The 20343-nt window shown below is 40.2% G+C and overlaps 1 protein-coding gene across 3 annotated transcripts in view; it reads left to right on the plus strand.

Annotated features, from left to right (window-relative positions):
• NSD3 (nuclear receptor binding SET domain protein 3) overlaps nt 1–19566 on the plus strand; it is a 100671-nt gene extending 81105 nt beyond the window's left edge. For 2 of the 3 annotated variants that reach the window (XM_061177582.1, XM_061177584.1), the window contains 9 exons: nt 1589–1745; nt 6693–6895; nt 7613–7725; nt 8310–8579; nt 14312–14428; nt 16070–16211; nt 17726–17832; nt 18386–18590; nt 19017–19566. In XM_061177582.1, the coding sequence (XP_061033565.1) occupies nt 1589–1745; nt 6693–6895; nt 7613–7725; nt 8310–8579; nt 14312–14428; nt 16070–16211; nt 17726–17832; nt 18386–18590; nt 19017–19258 (1556 nt within the window). In that variant the 3' untranslated portion in view covers nt 19259–19566. The remainder of the gene's footprint in view (nt 1–1588; nt 1746–6692; nt 6896–7612; nt 7726–8309; nt 8580–14311; nt 14429–16069; nt 16212–17725; nt 17833–18385; nt 18591–19016) is intronic. The other variant, XM_061177583.1, reaches the window with a different exon arrangement.
• The last annotated feature ends 777 nt before the right edge of the window (nt 19567–20343 follow it).

The following is a 20343-nucleotide window of genomic DNA, read 5'->3' on the forward strand; positions in this document are numbered from 1 at the left end:
TGAGATCTGCAGACAAAGGGGAAAATCCCAATGATTGAAGTAAAAGCTTTTAAGCAGAGGAAATATAGTAATTTAATTCATCACTGATTGTGTATGGATTTTCTTTTTGTTTTTATGTTAATCAGTTAGAAGTTTGAAAGTCTACAGGAAGACAAGATTTTCTGGAAAATTGATAGCAAACCCTCAAAAGGTTGGAGCATGTGATTTGATAAAGTTGTATTGAGGGCTCTTAACCTTTTGTTTATGAGACTTTAAATCTCAGTACACTCATGGGTTGTAGACTTGGTTTTCCAATGGAAAGATTTTTTTTTTTCCAGTAAATGTCTTTATTGCATTTCATCTTCAGTGGTTAACATTCTTTTCTGTCACTTGTTGAAATACAACAATAAAGAGAAAATACAACAATAAAGAGATTTCTCCCCTGAAATCTCTTTAATTTTTTGGATTTAAAAATAATATTGTTTTGTTTGCCGCACCTGCTTTGGTCTTGATCCAGAGATCATTTTGTGTATTTAAAAGGAGAGGATTTTGCTAGGGTACTTGGAGGCATCTCCTTGTGTGTGGTACTGGATTCTACATGGATACTTACTTATTTTATGCTATAAAGCAGTGGTTCTCAATATGACATCAGAAAATATTACAAACAAAATTCTGAACTATATTTAATAGTTCAGAAAGTCTAACAGCATCAGACATTTGTGTAAAATACAGTGGCGTGAGTTTCTTTATATTTGGCTATGCTTTTAACAATTTAATGTGATAATACCAGTTTTGTTATTGGGATCAGAAGCTCTGATTGGCTGTTCTATATTTCTTTGGTTAATTAAAACAGGAGAAAATAATTGCTACTTTTAAAATGTTTTTTGGTTTTGGTGGGTTTTTTGTTTGATAAAATATTTGAAAACATATGGATCCATGAGAAAGGGAAAAGGGATCCTTGGTGATGAAAAAGTTGCAAACCACTGCTATATAGCCTGTTTGACTTTGTTTGTCTTCACTGAAAAGGTAATGATAATGTAATCACCAATTCAAGATTCTTTTCCTTTTTTGTATTCTTACATGGGAAGAAAAAAGTACTGGTCAACCTATTGGCTGTTTTCATTCTTGCTAATGTTGTTATAAAGGGATGTAGTTAACTGTGCCACTGGATTAAAATACAAAGATGACCATTCCTTGCTTTCTTAGCTCTCAAGGAGAAAAGAGAGTTGCTACATATTTCTCTGAAAATCTGTTCTCAAATCTACTCAGTCTAAAGATTTTATGCATCTATTTGTCATATGTTAATAGTCTTAGCTGCCTGCTAAACTGGTACCTCAATAGCCCACATTTTAGAGGAATAAAGAGTAATGTTTTTCCTACTACTCAAAGGCTTTGAGTTTCTGGCCCCTGAAGCCCTCCCTGGAAAGGGCTACTTCAGCTAAATCTGTTCATTGCTTTGTATTTTAATCCATCACTAAAACATAACTCAATCCCTTTGTTAATTTCCCTCAATCTGAATCAAATTTAATGCAGGTAAAAGATAACTTTCTCTCTTGTCTCTCTCTCTTTCCTCTTTTCTCAGTTATTAAGACTGTTTGTTTGTTTCAAGGTGGAAGATTGCTCTGCTGTGAGTCGTGCCCGGCTTCCTTCCACCCGGAGTGCCTGAGCATAGAGATGCCAGAAGGCTGCTGGAATTGCAATGACTGTAAAGCTGGCAAGAAACTACATTACAAGCAGATTGTTTGGGTCAAATTGGGAAATTACAGGCAAGTTTTTCCAAGGACAAAGAGGAAGTATTCAGTCACTGTTCAGTAGTTCATAGCCTGTACACAAAGTGGCTAGGAGATAGGTAGAAAAAGCAGCACAGTGCTGCAACTTCCTTAGAAAAAGAAAGAAGAAACGTATTTTGAGTCTGGCTTTTTAGAAGACTGGGAAGGTTAGTGGTTGTTGGATATTTTTTATTAGTTGGTTGACTTTTGTTTTTAAGTTCTGAAAGTTATTTTTTCCTAATGAACTATGGTACTAATAGATTTTAGAATAAAAGGTTTCATGTGGAGAGTGAGGAAGATTTTTTTTTTGCACTCGAATTAGATTTATATTAATTTCTGATTTCTAATAAAGTTAAGAGTTTATATCCTGGCCAAAATAGCTCTTTTTACCCCTAAATTTAGTCCATTATAGTTCTAGCTAGAAGCTCTAAATTGTGTGCAAAGATAGAGCTTTTTAGAATTTAAAGAGAGAGATTATTTCATTAGGAGCCTTTAGATCTTAAGGGAATGAAGCAAGAAGTATGTGTGATTGCCTTTATTTTAATAAATCTTCCTCCTTTTAAGAAGCCTGTTTTTAACAAGCCTTTAACTGAACAGGAATAACGATATTTTTTTTAAACTCTACATTCTACATTTTGAGGCATATGTTTATAATTTTACTAAGAAAATAGATACTATTCAAGAGAACACACAGAGGACTTTGAAGGCAGTGAAAATGCTCTGTATAATATTATAATGATGAATAAATGCCACTATGCATTTGTCTAAACCCATAAAATGTACAACACTAAGAGTGAATTCTAAGGTAAACTAGGTGATTATGATGTGTCAGTGTAAGTCCATCCTTGGTTTAAAAAAAAAAAAACACACACACACACAGTAGAGTTCTGCTTTTCAATTAGAATCCTAAGTATAATATGTTTCTGTAGAATTTCAAACATACTGTAATTTTTTTTAACAAGGGCTATGTCATTTTCTCTGTTTTAAATACACTGCTTGCTTACCTATTTAACCTTAAAAACTTCATTTTTAGCTGAGATAAGGGGCATTGAGAAGCTCCTCCCCCAACTATTTTTTTTTAACATATGACGGGAAACCTCTAAGTTCTTTTTAAAAAATGGACAGTTTGAATACATAAATAATTTTATACTTTATGGCAAAAGATACAAAGTTTTAAAAGGCAAATATCAAACCAGGGGAACTCTTCTACTCTCAGTAAGAAAAGAAAAATACCTTCCCTAGAAAAACGAGCAAAGAAGAGCAAGAGCCAGTTTGCCAAAGAATAGCAAATAGAAAATAAACATGTAAAAAATGCTCAGCCTCAGTAAAAATCAATGTACATTAAAAGCAAAGAGTTTATTTTTCAGTTAACAGACTTGCAAAGGTTTAAGAGTAATAATTTTGCAGCTCGGGAGGGCATGGGGAGACAAGTGCTCCTGTACAAGTAAGGCATCACGTATCAGAGTTGTAACTGTGCATCCCTTTGACCCAGTAGTTCCCCTTCAGGGAATTTATCTAAGGAAAAGAATTGGACAAATGGGCAGAAATGTACTTATAGGGGTGTTCATTGCAGTATTATTTCTAATTGCAAAAATTTGAATAATCCAAATGTTCATTCAGTAGGGTATTTGTCAAATAAATTTTAGTGTATCCATATTGTAGAACACCTGGAAGCCAAAAGAAGGATAATGCAGGTGCATATAGTAACATGGGAGGGTATCCACAATATATAGTTAATTTTAGGAAGCATGTTAAACTGTATATACATTATCTCTCCATGTGTTTATACAACTTTTAAAAACTGTAGATCTAGATATAATATGTTTTTATTATTACCTGGAAAAAACATCTAATGTTAATAGTCTGAGGCATGAGATAATAAGGGGGAGCCATTTTCAGTTTTTTTGTTACACATTTCTGCACTGTTTTAATTTTTAAAAGAAACACACATTGCTTTTTTTTCCATAAAGTTACATTTAATAATTTTAAAGGTATAGTCTTTTTTTTTTTATTGAAGTGTAGTTGATTTACAGTGTTGTGTTGTGCTAATTTCTGCTGTTACAGCAAACTGACTCAGTTATACACATATATACATTCTTTTTTTATATTCTTTTCCATTATGGTTTATCCCAGGAGATTGGATGTAGTTCCCTGTGCTGTACAATAGGACCTTGTTGTTTATTCATCCTATGTATAATAGTTTGCATCTGCTAATCCCAAACTCCCAGTGCATCCCTCTCCCTCCCCTCCAGCCCCCCTGGCAACCACAAGTCTGTTCTCTATATCTGTGAGTCTGTTTCTGTTTTGTAGATAGGTTCATTTGTGTCATATTTTAGATTCCACATATAAGTGATATCATATGGAATTTGTCTTTCTCTTTCTGACTTTCTTCACTTAGTATGATAATTTCTAGATGCATCCATGTTGCCACAAATGGCATTTTTCATTCTTTTTTATGGCTGAGTAGTATTCCATTGTATATATGTACCACAACTTCTTTATTCATTCATCTGTCGATGGACATTTAGGTTGTTTCCATGTCTTGGCTATTGTGAATAGTGCTGCTGTGAACATAGGGGTGCATGTATCTTTTTGAATTATAGTTTTGTCCAGGCATATGCCCAGGAGTGGGATTGCTGGATCACATGGTAACTCTATTTTTAGTTTTCTGAGGAACCTCCGTACTGTTTTCCATAGTGACTGCACCAACTTGCATTCCCACCAACAGCGTAGGAGGGTGCCCTTTTCTCCACACCCTCTCCAGCATTTGTTATTTGTAGACTTTTTAGTGATGGCGATTCTGACCAGCACACATTGCTTTTATAATTAAAAATATATATCTTTCCAGGAGGGGAGGGGTGCAGGTTTGACAAATAATAGATAAGACATTCCTGGATAAGAAATATCTAAAACAGTGTAAGGAGCCTTTAGATCTTCAAATACATTTCAGAATATTTCCTTTTTAAAGTTTTTTTGCCTTTTTTTGAAATATAATTGACATTATATTAGTTTCAGGTATACAACGCGATGACTCAACATTTGTCTATATTGCAAAATGATCACAATAAGTCTAGTTAACATCCGTCACCATATATAGTTACAAATTTTTTTTTTCTTGTGATGAGAACTTCTTTTTTTTGTGGTGAAGGAAGGTGCAATGTTTATGACAGGGAGCCAAGCTAGGAGTTCAGGACAGCTAGTGCCAGAAAAGCCTGAACTCCGATGAGAACTTTTAAAATTTGCTCTCTTAGCAGCTTTCAAATATAGTCTCTTAGCAGTGACTATAGTCACTGTGCCGTACATTACATATTTCCTTTTTTAAAAAACTTACGAATACGAAAATATATTTGACTTAATTTTAATACTTAAATTTTAATCACATTACATTTTTTTTAACATCTTTATTGGAGTATAATTGCTTTACAATAGTGTGTTAGTTTCTGCTATATAATAACGTGAATCAACTATACGTATACCTATATCCCCATATCCCCTCCCTCTTGCATCTCCCTCCCAACCCTCCCTATCCCACCCCTCCAGGTGGACATAAAGCACCGAGCTGATCTCCCTGTGCTATCACATTACATTTTAAAGAAGCCCAAAGCAGTGCTCCCGTTCACAGTCCAGTGAGATTTTATATGCAGCTCATCATATTCTTCTTGTTCATTTTGCAAAGACTCACATCCATGAACTAATTCTTAATGTATTTTTTCCAATCAGGCCTTTCTGGGCCCCACGAAACTGTTTCTTTTCAATAGCTAGTTATTCTGATGTGAAACTTCCTGGGGGAGATGTGTGCCTGGAACAAGGCTGGCAGAAAGCGCGCCTCTGTCTAACTGAGCCAGTGCTCGCAGTTACCGCGCGCTCCCGGCACGGCACGCCTTGACGCGATTCGGAAATACGACCACCGCCCAGCCTGCTTTGAGGGGGAACTAAATATTGATGACACAAAAGAGTGTTGTTTTGTTTTAACAGTTTGAGCACAGACTTCTACCCACGTTTTTAATTAACTCTTAGATGGACACAGAGTGCTTTTAGGTGAAGCGTGTTCATGGTCGCACTACAAATCTGGGAATGCGACTGTGCCATCATTTATCTTCTCAATAATGTCGTTGTTCATTAAATAAAAAATTTTATTAGGCATCTATAAATAAGAGACTGAAAAAAATTTAAGTTTGTATATATCTACTCTTGGTATCGATGATCTTATATACTACAATTCCTGACTTGCCCAATTGTGGGAAACTGTCCAGTGAGCCTCACAGGTGGTTCCCTCAGTGATTGCTGTGGACCCAGTCATCATCGCATTTTCACTCCTGTCCCAAATCCCCCATTTATTATGATCTAAGATGAATTAGATTCTGAAATATACACTGATATAAACCTAGTACATTTGACCAAAAAGTATTTATCCTGGTTGATTAGAGAGTCAGAAAACACCAGTTTGAATGGGAGTGGGCATTCTTTACTGCAGCATCAGTTTATTCTCAAATGATGCCCTTGATTACTAGGAATAAAGACACACTTGGTATTAAGAATGTCACATTTGGAGAAAAACATGACTTTTCTAGGACCGAAATCTGGTTTGGAATATTATTGGTAAATTCTGATTCTTAAGTTGTATAGTGGGTTCATTGTTACTTTATTATTATGCTTTCTTTTCATGATATACATTCTTTTATAAATAGCAAATATTATTTTTTTAAGGAAGAAAGTAGATTGGGTGTTTAGGGCCTAGTTTGTTTAGTCTGTGTTCACTATTTCATTCATTAATTCGTTCATCAATGTGTTGTTAAATGACGTGTGGTTTGGGCAGGATTAAAGATAAGCGAGGTATTTTGTGTCCTTAGATTCTGAATGAAAATTGCAAAGGACAAAACCTCTGTTTTTTGGCTCCCACCAGCCATGTAAAGCGTAGTGCGATTTTCATCCTCCTGCTTTCAGATGGTGGCCAGCGGAGATCTGCAACCCCCGGTCTGTGCCGCTCAACATCCAGGGCCTCAAGCACGACCTGGGGGACTTCCCCGTGTTCTTCTTTGGTTCTCACGACTACTACTGGGTACACCAGGGCAGAGTGTTCCCTTACGTCGAAGGAGACAAAAGCTTTGCTGAGGGACAGACTAGTATTAACAAGACCTTCAAAAAAGGTACGTTGGACAACGTTCACGGTGGCTCAGAACTAACACACCTGTGTTGATCTCTCCACACCTCCTAACTTGCGTAAGACGTGTTTCTGGTGTTAGAGAATTTTCACCAGGTGTTATGATCCGGCGTCCATAAGTTTCCAGTCACATTAGAACCACATCACAATCCAGTCAGCTGGAAAAATACATTCAGTGTAGTAGACTGTGCTGTGTACGTGAAAGGAGTTCCCTCAGTGATCTTACTACAAACATAGAGATTATTCTGGAAATACATAGTCTTCTTAATCAAGTGAAGCTCCTTTGCCACAGAAGAGTAGTAAGATAGTAAGACTAAATGCTTCCCAGGAAAAGCCTTACAGCTGCTTTAGCAACAAGTTGCCAGGAAGTTTAGCTTTCTGGGTAAGAGTAAAGTGAATTTAAATCTGGTACGAGGTAAAGAGCTGCTCTCTGGTTCACGTGGAAACCTCTGATCATTGAAGTGGGACCTCTCCTCCGAAGCAACAGCCTGCACAGGGCACAGCGTTCAGCCGTAAAGGAGTTATATCTTATTTCATTGTTACCCTATCCTGGTGGTAAATGGTTATTTCCAGAATATAATTTTAAAAAGAAACCCTCAAGCCAGATTCAGTGCGTTGGGAAGGCAGGGTAAAACTAATCTCTTAATGGTTTTTGTTTATTTGGCTTTTGGTATTTATATACTTTGTTTGGTCTTATTGGCAGCGTTGGAAGAAGCTGCAAAACGTTTCCAGGAATTGAAAGCGCAAAGAGAAAGTAAAGAAGCACTAGAGATTGAAAAAAACTCAAGGAAACCCCCTCCTTACAAACACATCAAAGTGAGTCTTTACCCGTGAAAACATTGCTCTTTGACAGACAAGATGAAATGCATTGCTCTCTTAGTAGTTAGAAGGCCCTTGTTGTCTTATAAAAACTTTTGCTGATTACCACCCAGTCTTCTGCAGAACAACCTGAGAGCTGCTGTTGGAGTATCAGCCGGGAGCCGAGGTTGCTGCCCTGGGATGATGGGGGCTCTAATCAGCCGCTCATACCGAGGAGCAACATGTTTGACGGGAAACCCTGTTCTTGCTCCATCCGCTTGTCGTGTAACCAAATAAGAATATAGGGATTTAGCCCCTTTCTTCCAGACAGCCCACAGTTGTTTTCCGTTATGAAATTGTCATCAACTGGTAGAAGGAGAAATACACAGGATAAATAAGTGAGAACTCACATCAGGTTTTGATATTTTTGTCAACTAAGGAGAGATAGCTATTAATCTTAGCTTATTCATGGGGAAATTATGATCAAGATAAAGAGCCTTTCTCAGGGTCACACCACAAGGCAGTAGCAGAGCCAAGAGGGCCTGGGTGTTTCCGATGTCCTGTTCAAATTCCTCCCTCCCGTTTGTGATTTTGTTGTCCAGGCTAACAAAGTAATAGGAAAGGTGCAGATCCAGGTTGCAGACCTGTCAGAGATTCCCCGCTGTAACTGCAAGCCGGCTGACGAGAACCCGTGTGGCTTGGAGTCCGAGTGCCTGAACAGAATGCTGCAGTACGAGTGTCACCCGCAGGTGTGCCCGGCGGGGGAGCGCTGCCAGAACCAGTGCTTCACCAAGAGGCTCTACCCGGATGCAGAAATCATCAAGACGGAGCGGAGAGGCTGGGGCCTCAGGACCAAAAGGAGCATTAAGAAGGTAGCATGGGATGGTGCCAGTGGCGGAACAGACCAGGACCTGTGCCTCTTAGAAATGCTTCAATAAGGCTTAAATACATGGGGATTTATTCCAAAATTTTGAAACTTCCGAAGTTGAGAGTTTGGCACTTCTTGAACAAAGAAGGAGCAGTAAGAAGAGGTAGTAATAAAATACACATAACACACCATTGTAAAGCAATTATACTCCAATAAAGATGTTAAAAAATTTTTTAAATTAAAAAAAATAAAATACACATAACCTTTGGGTTTCCTATGATCAGTCATAAAAAGGAGAAGGGACACTGGTAATTCTATTTGAAATAATTTTTAGTTGTTAAGCAAACTAGATTTAAAATTTGTAAAGGAAAAAGAGTAAAGTTAAGGACGTACTGAGACAGAAACTAGCAACCCCAGGACTTTGCTCCAACATCATAATTCATTAGCCATGAAGCCCTGGTCAAGTCACTTAACCTCACTGAGCCCCAGTTTCTTCATCTCTAAAATGGACATAATTCCTGCCCTACATGTTTAAGAGTTGTTGCTAGTCTCAAACTAGATCATATATACAGAAGCAACTGGAAAAAGTTGAGATCTTTGATACTTACAAATTATCTTCATTCTTATACTTTGAAGCAATTTTTCAAAGCAGTCTCTTTGTTTAACATAAGAAATACATGCCCATTGTAGAAGATATTTTAATGCAAATAGCTCAAAGAAAATTGAAAATCACCAGTAAATTCTGCTATTCAGACAGTGGCTCTCAACCTTTAGATATCCTGAGAATCTTCCGGGTTTCTTGTTAAAACAGTGCCACCTGAAATATTGGTGACAGGCCTGAACAATCTGTTTTAAAACAAGTCCCCACCTCCACCCTTCCCCCCACCTGCCAACGTATAGAACTTGGAGCCGTGTTTAGTGAGAGAAGATGGGCCTAGTGGGAATTTAAAATTATTCTTGGCATTTTTCCGCCTTTTAAAAAATCATCTTTGTAATGAAGAAATACCATATAATGTAGTAAAGAAAATCAAACAATACAAAAAAAGATAATAAAGCGTGAAATTCCTCCTTCACCCTCAATTCCTGGTCTCCTCACCAGAGGACCATTGTCCATAGGTTGGTATGTAGCCTTATAGAACTTTTTCTATGCAATTATACACATAAACACATATACAAATACATATTCATATATTCTGTATTTGTAGGGTTTTTTAAACATAAATATAATCATACATATTATTCTTTTTTCCCACTTAATGTATCAGAAAATTATTTTTATGGCAGTAATACAGATTTCACCTCATTGTTTTTCATAGTCTCATTGTATTCCATAGTAAAATGTACCATCATTTACATAGCCTGTTTTCCAATAAATATATATGTGTGTGTGTGTGTGTGTGTGTATACACACATACACACATTTTTTAATTCTGTTGATCATCTGTCATCTATTTCTGTAGGTTAGATTGCTTGGGTGAAACTCATTCATTCAGTACATGTTTGTTCAGCTGCTTCCCTGTGCCTGGTACTGTTCTAGGCACTTGGAAGACAGCAGTGAGCAGGACACCTTTGTGAGTCCACCAGGGACAGATGATAGACATATGACGCCACTTACCGCCAAATGCCACCAAGAAAAATAAAGCTGTCAGAGAGGGTAGGGGTGCCAGGGACTGGGTTCAGGAAGGTCTGACCCGAACGTGTGAGCGAGGAGGGCGTGCAGGTGCATGTGGAAGAGCAGGCCGGAGTGAAGGCCCTCCCGCGCCGGGACCGCAGGGAGCTGGAGAGCGAGCCGAGGAGGGCCGGGGGGTGGGCGGCTGGCAAGGCAGAGGGGCAGCGGGACCAGGTCGTGGGGGGCCTCATCGGCCTCGGGACAGGGACTTCTGGTGGAGTTTAGTAGGGAGGCCGTCCGTCTGCCTCGATGTGTTCGTTTTCTGTTGCTGCTTAACAGGATAACCACAAACCTGGCAACTTACAGCATAACACACAGTGTACTATCCCACAGATCCTATAGGTCAGTGCGTAGCTGGGTCCTCTACGTAGGGGCTCACCAGGTTGCAGTCAAGGCACTGACCTGGCTGGATTCTCATTCTTGTGCCTCAACTCGGGAAGGACCCAGCTTCCCGGCTCGCACGGCTGCTGGCACAGTTCTGCTCTTCACGGCGCTAGGTCTGGGGGCCTCAGGTGCTTTTGGTTTGGGTTTGTTATTGTTGTTTTGCTGCTCGTGGCCTCTAGAGGCTGCCCGCAGTTCCCTGCCAGATGGGGTTCCCCAACATGGCTGTTTGCTTCCTTACAGCCAACGAGGGAGAGAGACGCCCCAGCAGGATAGATGCTCAAGTCCTAATGCAACAAACTCACGTAATCACATCCTGTCACTTGGGCCACATTCTGTTGCTTAGAAGCAAGTCACAGGTCCTGCTCTCTCCAGGGGAGGGGATTACACAACGGCGTGAGCACCAGCAGGCAGGGGTCATGGGGGCCATCTTAAGAGTCTGGGCTTCAGAAGAATAACTTGGGCTGTACTATGGGGAATTTATGATCATGGAGAGAGAGCAATAAAAAGGAGACCATTACAGTCCCGGAGAGAGATGCTGGTGGCCTGGACTAACTAGGGTTGTAGTTGAGTAGGAAGGAAGTGGTTGGATTTCTGACATTTTAAAGGTAGAGCCAACAGGATTTGCCAGTGCATTGGGTATGTGGATTGGGTCGCCTGGGCAAAGGCCATCTGCGTTTAGTATGGCATTATATAATGCACATGTTTTGATATTACTTTAATGCCCTGCATATCACTTGCAAATTTTTGCTTATGATTTCAGGGGAGTTTGGGGAGCCATCCTGAAATCTATCCAGTTTAATACCATGTTAACATCTTTTAATAGTGGTTACATTTATTCTAAACCATATTCTAAGTTACTAAATTAATGATATAATTAAGAGAAAAGAAAATACGATCAGGATTATTCTGCACTTTAGCACTTGAGGACTTGCTAATGTTAAGACAATTGGTGTTTTACAAAATAGCTAGAAATATACAGTCACTGAACAGCATAATCATAAAGACTTTGTAGCAACATGGAGAAGGTTTGGGTGTACTTAGGGGACAGAAACCAAATAGCAAATTGAATGTACACAGTCAGTCCCCTTCTTTTCACACATAACAATTCCTAAAAACGTGTGCCAGAGTTAAACAAGGGACTTCCTGTTATGATGTGGTTTCTTTCTTAGAAATTAAAAAAATTACATTTACTGAATTAAACCCTGTCTTTTTGCCATTGCCTTTAAGGACAGATTTCTAGCATTTTAAAAGTTTTTTTTTTGTTTTTTTGGCTACACTGCGCGGCTTGCTGGATCTTAGTTCCCCAACGAGGGGTTGAACCTGGGCCCTCAGCAGTGAAAGTGTGGAGTCCTAACCACAGGACCACCAGGGAATTCCCTAAAAGTTCTTTATTTTGTTATTTTTATCCATAATTGAATTCACAGTTAATGGTTTTAAGTCCAGTGAGCAACTCTTTGAGGCTAAAGATTTGTCACTTTTTGGATGCCTAAAATATTTCTTTTACAAAATAGCTAGAGACATTTATTCACAATGGTATCAAGTTTACGAGACTTGCATGCCTCATGTTTGATATCAGCACTTTCACCTTTCTGTATTCACCAATTTTCATAGCATAGTAAATATAAACTATAATAAATGGTTTTTAGGCCTTTAAAGCCACAGAACCCTTTCTTCAAATGAAACCTTAACTTGAATCCCAATTTGTAAAAAAAAAAAAATGAAGCAGAGCTGATTTGGTTTAAGTTCTGCTCTATAGGTTTTCATTAAAGGAAACTTGCCATAGAATAAAGTAACACTAGGTGGCAGTGCAGCCAAGATGGCAATGAAATCTTCTACCTGGTGAGGGCGGTGATACCATACAAAGGTGCAGAATGTTTTCAGCAGCCGGGGTCCAAGTCCAAACTGGGTGTAGGAAAAGCCACTCCGGGCCGACAGTGCGTAGTACATGAACGTGCAGAGCGGTCCTGTCGTGGTGTTGCAGTTAGAGATGAAGCGCGGTTCTTTTCTAACTCTTTGTCAGAGCTTGTACTGTCAGTTAAAATGGGGGAGAGAAGAAGCCTGAGGTGCACTCGTGTGGTGACCAGGCCCAGCTGAAACGAGCGTGTGGCTGCCTGAAGCAGACGGGGCTTCTCGCCCATCTCACCAACGGCCGGCCGGCTGCCCAGGGAAAGGCTGACCCGCAGGCGCCCTTCTCTTATACAGAAATCACAATCTTGTCTTTTTATCAGTAGAGAAAGGACATTGGCTTATGCTCTTAATGATTCATCAAAATCAGAAAATATAATATAGTACTCTTGAGATGGCTGGTACTCTCAGATCTGTGCTACGAAGAGCTCTGAGAACGGCTAGTGAGAATTTGTGTCGGGCCCCGTGGGAGGAACACAAGTCTGGTGAAACAATAAGCAAATACATTTTAATTTACTTCCTAAGACATTTCTTTGCCTCAAAAATGTATTGGTCCCCCCAAAAAAAAAAAATGTATTGGTAACACCAGTAAATCCTGTAGCTAATGCTGTTGTCCTAGACTGAATCAGCCACGCTTTTGAGGTAAAAGGGTTAATGTTTATGCATTTGTAAACGTGAAAGGTTGAATGTACTGTGTTTACACTTACTTAAAAAGGAGGTTATCGCTACACACCTGTTAGAACAGCAAAGTGAGAAATAGGGACTATACCACATGCTGGTGAGGACGTGGGGAAACTGCATCTCTCATACCTGGGGAGAGTAGGGTGCGAATGCGCAGTGGTACAGCCACTCTGGGAAACAGTACGGCAGTTCCTTAAAAAAATAAACATGTGCTCACCATATGACCCAGCATGTATCCCAGAGAAATGAAAACCTCTGTCTGCACAAACACTTTATCAGAATGCTCACAGCGGCTTTATTTGTAATAGCCAAAACTTGGAGACCATTCACATGTTCTCCAGCCGGTGACCGGTCACACAAACTGTGGTGCGTCCTTGCTGTGGCGCAGCACTCAGCAGTGACAGAAGAATGAACTGTTAATACATACAACCTAGATGGATCTCAAGGGAATTAGGCCCAGTTTTTCATTAAAAATCCAATCTCTAAAGGTTACGTACTGTGATTCCATTTATAGAACACTCTCGAAATGACGGAACTATGGAGTTGGACAAGGTCCTTCTGTTCTTTGCACAGGGAACTATATCCAATATCCGGTGATAAACCATAATGGAAAAGGATATAAGAAAGAATATGTATATGTATAACTGAATCACTTTGCTGTACGGCAGAAATTAACACAACATTGTAAATCAACTATATTTCAATAAAATAAATTTTTAGAAGAACTATAGAGTTGGAGAACAGATTAGGGATGGAGGATGGGTGTGGTTATGAAGGAGAAGCACCGGGCATCTGTGCTGACGGGACAGTTCTGTATCTTGTTTGTGGTGGTGGTTACCTGACTCTACACCTGGTAGAATCCCATAGAACTACACACATGCACACATAACACACACAAATGAGTGCCTGTGAAATCGGCGAAATATGAATAAGGCTTGTAGAGTGTACCAATGTCAATTTTCTGGTTTTATTTTGTACTATAGTTGTATTTCCAGGAATGTTTTTGGTTAATTCTCGGATTATACATGTGATGTTAAGGAATGCTTTCTAATAGGATACACTGATTGTACATTTATATATTGCGTGCTCCTCTGCAGGGTGAATTTGTAAATGAATATGTTGGCGAATTAATTGATGAGGAAGAATGCAGATTGCGAATCAAGCGAGCCCACGAGAACAGTGTAACTAATTTTTATATGTTAACTGTTACCAAGGTAAAATTGCTTTTTTTTTTGGTAAGAAAAAAGGATTTTTTGGTTTAGTTTGGTGGTCTTAGGTTAAACTCAGTTTCCTTCCTCTCATTTGGTTTTTCTCAAGCAAATTATAATGGTTTGCAGTAGCCAGTGTGTGTCCCGCTATAATATGCTCATTATACCAGAGTACAAAAGTGAATGATTACTGGCGCCTTGCACAGGTCATGTGAGACGCGCTGTGAATGAGAAGATGACCAGGAACAGGGTTGACACATCTGGATTTGAGTCCCAGCTCTTAGTCACTGAAAGACCTGGCCCTCAGTTTCTTTATCTCCAAGGGAGAGAATCAGCTCTGTAATTCTAAGTTATAAACCACCAGTAAAGTTCTGCTTTAGCAAAAATCCTAACTGTAAATTGTTCTATATATTTAAATTTTTTTTATGAGTTAGGAAAAATGAATGCTGTCAAAAGAAAAATGACAGTAAAACTTCTGGTTTAATACATGTAACTGTGAGTGCTGTTTGATGCACATTACAGCAAAACTATTTCATTTAATTTCTTCAACAGTCCTCTGGAGTATAACCTTTAAAAATTGTGACTCACTATATTGTACATCTGTAACTTATATTGTACACCAATAACTATACTTCAATAAAACTATACTTCAATAAAAGATTTTTAAAAAAAACAGTCCTCTGATTTACAGAGGACGAGAAACTGAGATCCAGCCATAAGTGATTTGTTGGATATCTTGTTACAGTTTAATGACGAGCCAAGACTAGTACCCATGTTTCCTATGTTCCAGGCTGTCTCTAAAACTGAGTCAGAATAGCCTTACAAGAACCAGAAATCATTTAAAAGAAGTACTATTTTAACTGAAATGTCATTGTTTGAAAGTTTTACCACCTTCATGAACATATACTTTATAAACATAAAATGCCATTTATTTGTGACTGCTGATTGGCCCCTTAAATCCTAGCCTCACTGCCGGTGACCCCTCCAGCCATCTGGACAACACTTGGGAGGTTCCATCTTCTAGAGCTTTCCCAGACTATCAGAGTTTCAATTCAGGGAGCCAAAATGTTGAGCTTTTTATGGTATTTTGAACTTTTGTGTAAGTAAAAATAGACTACGAAGATTATATCCCAAACTCTAGCCCTTCCATCAGTCAGATCTCCAAGTCTTCATTCAGAGAAGTTTCTTGTTTTTCCTTCCTCCCTCTTTATGGCCTAAGCTCTCATCCATCTACCCCCCTACAAGTTTTGCTTCTTGCTTAGAGCAGGAAAGGAAGGCTGACAGCAACACACCATAGTTCCCGTCTCAAGTAGCATCCGAACTGAGAGCCCTCTACTCAGAAAATACCTTTCGTTAAGCCCATGGCCAGCTGATCTAAGTCACATTATTCTGCGGTGTGTTTGTTTCTAGAAACAAACTTTAAAAGAAACTAAACTCCACTTTATCTTACTTGCTTTTGACTTGGTCATCATGTAAAGTAGAGAACTTAGTTGTGCCGCGAGCACATTTTCGGAGCTGTCGGTCGTCAGACCTCAGCTGCTGGCAAACAGTGCTGCCTCGTGGCTCTCGCCTGAGTTGGATGTTTCTCAGACACGCTTATGCTCAGTTTCATGTCAAAGGAACTTTTCCTTTCTTTTCTTTCTGAAGGACCGTATCATTGACGCTGGCCCGAAGGGAAATTATTCTCGCTTTATGAACCACAGTTGTAATCCAAACTGTGAAACACAAAAGTGGACGGTGAATGGAGATGTTCGAGTTGGCCTTTTTGCTCTTTGTGACATTCCTGCAGGTAAAAGGGACTGCCCCCTCCCCGGGAAGCAAGTATGTCTTTGAGGGCAGGACATTCTGACACTCAAGTGTCAGACAAGTTTTGACACTCAAGTACTTATTCAAATAAGATAAAGAGCTGTATTTAGAATTGTTACCTGCCTGTAGGAAGTAAACATCTACATCCTGCAAAAGGGAGCTTAGTAAGAGAGGGTATCACAGAATTCTGTGTCTATGATCCTGCTGAATTAGTTCTCCAAATTATTGCTGTCTGTATAATGTAACCAAATGTTTAAGCTTTTGTTTGCTTTTTTTTTCTTTAATATTAAAGAAAATATTAACCAGTTGTTACCATCAACTGGTTTCTTCATTTGTTTGTGGGGGGTTTTTTGTTTTGTATTTTAGTTTGAAAAATCAGTCTGTTTCAAATTAGACATAAAACGCTTCTCAAAGCAGAGTTACTGCTTTCATTTTTCCTTACCCATCCAGCATCAATAACAGCAAGACTTAATTTCTCGTTTGTTAAGTCTGTACAAAAGTGGGTGGGAAGAGAAATGCTGTAGCTAAAAGGGATGTAAACTGTATTTCTAGCACTCGCTGTGGATTGCTGAGGTCCAGCTAAAGAAAGCTTGAACTGGGAATTCCCTGGCGGTCCAGTGGTTAGGACTCGGTGCTTTCACTGCGGGGGCCCAGGTTCGGTCCCTGGTTGGGGAGCTAAGATCCTGCAGCCGAGCGGTGTGGCCAAAAAAACAAAACAAAACTTTAAAACGCCTTTTAAAGGCGACGGCAAAAAGACAGGGTTAAATTCAGTACTTAATATAATTTTTTTAATTTCTGAGAAAGAAACCACTTCATAACAGGAAGTCCCTTGTTTAACTCTGGCACACGTTCTTAGGAATCTGTTACGTGTAAAAAGCAGGGGACTGACTGTGTACATTCAATTTGCTATTTGCTGCATGGTGTGGCCAAATTTAAAAAGAAAAAAAGAAGCAAGCAAGCAAGCTTCGACCTCCTAGTTTGAATCCCTGGGTCTTTGGTGTATGTAGTAAATGTGCATTTTGAAGTCTTTTCTGATCATAATGTGAGGCATTAATTACTGGAAATGGTATGGCTGTGACAATTCCACGGTCATCTTTGTCTTTGTCTTGTCTTGTCTTTGTTTATTTAGAAACTAGTGTAAATTAGTTTTAGAAAAGAGAGCTAAACTAGAACCCATTTTTCTTGAGCACAGATTTCAGATTCTTGGTCTCTGTCACATGGTCTTTTCACTGCAGTGAAAAGAATATGATGGTCTTTGTAGAATATTTATTTTTGCTTTAATCATTGGTGGATGGGATGTTTTCCTCTAGTTTTTTGTTTTGTTTTTTTTGTTTGTTTTTTTCCTTTTTCCCATCACTGTCTTCAGTGTGGAACACAGAGGATGGAAGGGTCTTCATGTCAGAATTGTGTCTCTTTTTTCGTTGTGAGGGTGTGTCTTTGACAGCATTTCTCTCCCCCAGGACTTGAGTCTGAATACTTCCCTCTCTTGTGTTCTAGGGATGGAGCTAACATTTAATTACAACCTGGACTGTCTGGGCAATGGCCGGACGGAGTGCCACTGCGGGGCGGATAACTGCAGTGGTTTCCTCGGCGTGCGGCCAAAGGTCAGTGGCTGCAGGGGGCGCCCCTGGGGCTGGGAAGGGGCTGCTGAAGAAGCTTGTTTGGGGCTGTCTCAGGAGGTGCTGGCCAGGGGGACCTGGTTTAGTTTGCAGGCCAGCAGTTGCGTTTACTCAGAGTTTAGACTCCGACCTCCCACTAGAGCATATCTTAGTGAGAACTGTTAGGTTCTGAAAATGTCTGTGTTTCTGATTGAATTTGAAGTTAGCAAGATCTTTTTCAAAAACTTCAAAAAAAAATTCACACTATCCTAACACACTTTAGTGTATCCGAATTATACACTTTAAATTGGTGAACTTTATGGTTTGTGAATGCTATCTCAGTTGTCTTTGCGATTAAAAAAAAAAAAAACACCTATTCAAAAATCAATGAAAAATGAATTATTTTTACTACAGTTCCGTGACAGGGTAAGCCCTCCTGGTGTTTCAGGTAACCAAACAACAGGTGAATTTAAATGAACGTGAGGTTGTAGGGTCTCCCTTTTACGTAAAGCTTCACACACTGTGATCGTTAAAACCGTGACCCCCTCTTTCCTGCCAGTCGGCATGTGCGTCCACAACTGAAGAAAAGGCAAAAAACGCTAAGCTGAAGCAGAAGAGACGAAAAATCAAAACAGAGCCGAAGCAGCTGCATGAAGATCACTGCTTCCAGTGCGGGGACGGCGGCGAGCTGGTCATGTGCGACAGGAAGGATTGCCCCAAGGCCTACCACCTGCTCTGCCTCAACCTGCCCCAGCCGCCCTACGGTGAGCCCGGCCTGCAGGCCCCGCCCGACTCCATCTCTGCCCGCCATGCCCGACTCAGATACGGGCGGTCCTGCCCCCGGGTGGAGCCGTGGGATAGGAAGCGTTGGAGAGAACAAGCAACAGTAGCAAGCAGAGGTTTTGCTAGTGAAAAATCTGTCTCAGTGCCAGTGGGGGGCGCCCGTGGGCCAGCAAGGACCGGTGTCTCACTGTCCATTAGCACAGGTGGTAGTTGGCTCCTAGTTGAGTTTGGGGCAGTAGCTCGCAGCCGCACTGACAGGTGCACCCAGACCCCTGCTGGCTGAGGTTCGGAGTCATAGTCAACTGCGTTCAGTCCCCAGTCCGAGAGGAAGGTGGGAAGTGGGGTGTCTCGTGGGCGTTGGGGACGGGCACTCACTGGGCTCCTTCCCTTCTTCCCGCCCGCACTAGGAAAGTGGGAGTGCCCGTGGCATCAGTGCGATGAGTGCAGCGGCGCAGCTGTGTCCTTCTGTGAGTTCTGTCCACGTTCGTTTTGCAAAGATCATGAAAAGGGGGCTCTGGTGCCCTCCGCCCTGGAAGGCCGTCTCTGCTGCTCTGAACATGACCCTGTATCTCCCGTGTCACCCGAATACTGGAGCAAGATCAAATGTAAATTGGAATCACAAGATCACGGAGAAGAAGTCAAAGAATAAACGGGCAGTGATTTCCTTCTTTTTTTATTTAAACGAAGAAAGGAAAAGAAAAAAGTAGAGAATGCATTAGTACAAGAAGAGACCGCTGCAGTGCATGCAGCCTTGGCCATCAGCGCTGCCTTATTAAAGTGAAGGTGGGGAACCAGGCCGTGCAAACAGAAGCCGTTCGTGGGATCTGGTTTTTCGGTTTCGTTCTGTCAGTTTGGGGATTTTTTTGTGGAGGGTTAGATTCCCTTGGTCTTTTCTTGCCTTTTATTGTGCTTCAATGCCTTTGCAGCTGGCAAAAGAGATGTCTTCGCTTTTAAAATAAGAACAAAGAGAAAAGAAAATTTTGTTAATGAGATAAATTTAAAGTCTAGGATGTGTTCCTTGGGTGTAAAAAGCAAAAGTAGCCATCATTCCTTTATTTATTTTCATTTTTTAAAATTTTGAGAAGTGTAGTTCAGATAGTCTAATCTGTATGTGTGTGTGTGTGTGTGTGTGTGTGTGTGTGTTTTAAGTAGGAATTGCAGAAAGCCCTCTAGAAAAGGGTGTGGTGGTCTTACATACCTCTTTCCTGAGCAGTAGGGAGCCTGGCTTCGCTTTCCCTTCCAGACGCCTCTCGTAGTCTTAGAGAAGGGCTCTGTGGGAGTATTGAATCTGGCCTCTTGAAATCAAAAGGCCTTAGTGAATATTACCTCTGTGGTCTTAAACTAGGTGGGCTTTCCGATATAACTTTACCTAGAAAGGTATATAATGTTGTTGTTGGTTTTTTGTTTTGGAGAAAAAAAGAAATCGATGCCCTCACTGAGTTTGAAACGTTCTCCACTGATAATGGGTGTTTTTGATGAAGTGTGTCTCTGTGGATATGAATACAGAGTTAGAATGGTCATTCCTGTTGTCTTGACACACTGGTAAAGGCAGCTAAAGGGAGATGAAAGGCACAGACCAAAAGTTGGGTCAAATAAGCCCCATTTTCTATCCAATTTAATGTACACCCTGGTCTGACTTGGAGAGAATTATGGGCATTTTAATTTTCTGGCTCTGCTTTCCTCTCCCAAGCAAACATTCCCTTTGTCAGCTGACTACTCAGTCACATGTCCTGG

This window comes from Eubalaena glacialis, chromosome 20 (genome assembly GCF_028564815.1).
Source record: "Eubalaena glacialis isolate mEubGla1 chromosome 20, mEubGla1.1.hap2.+ XY, whole genome shotgun sequence".
Taxonomy (NCBI): domain Eukaryota; kingdom Metazoa; phylum Chordata; class Mammalia; order Artiodactyla; family Balaenidae; genus Eubalaena; species Eubalaena glacialis.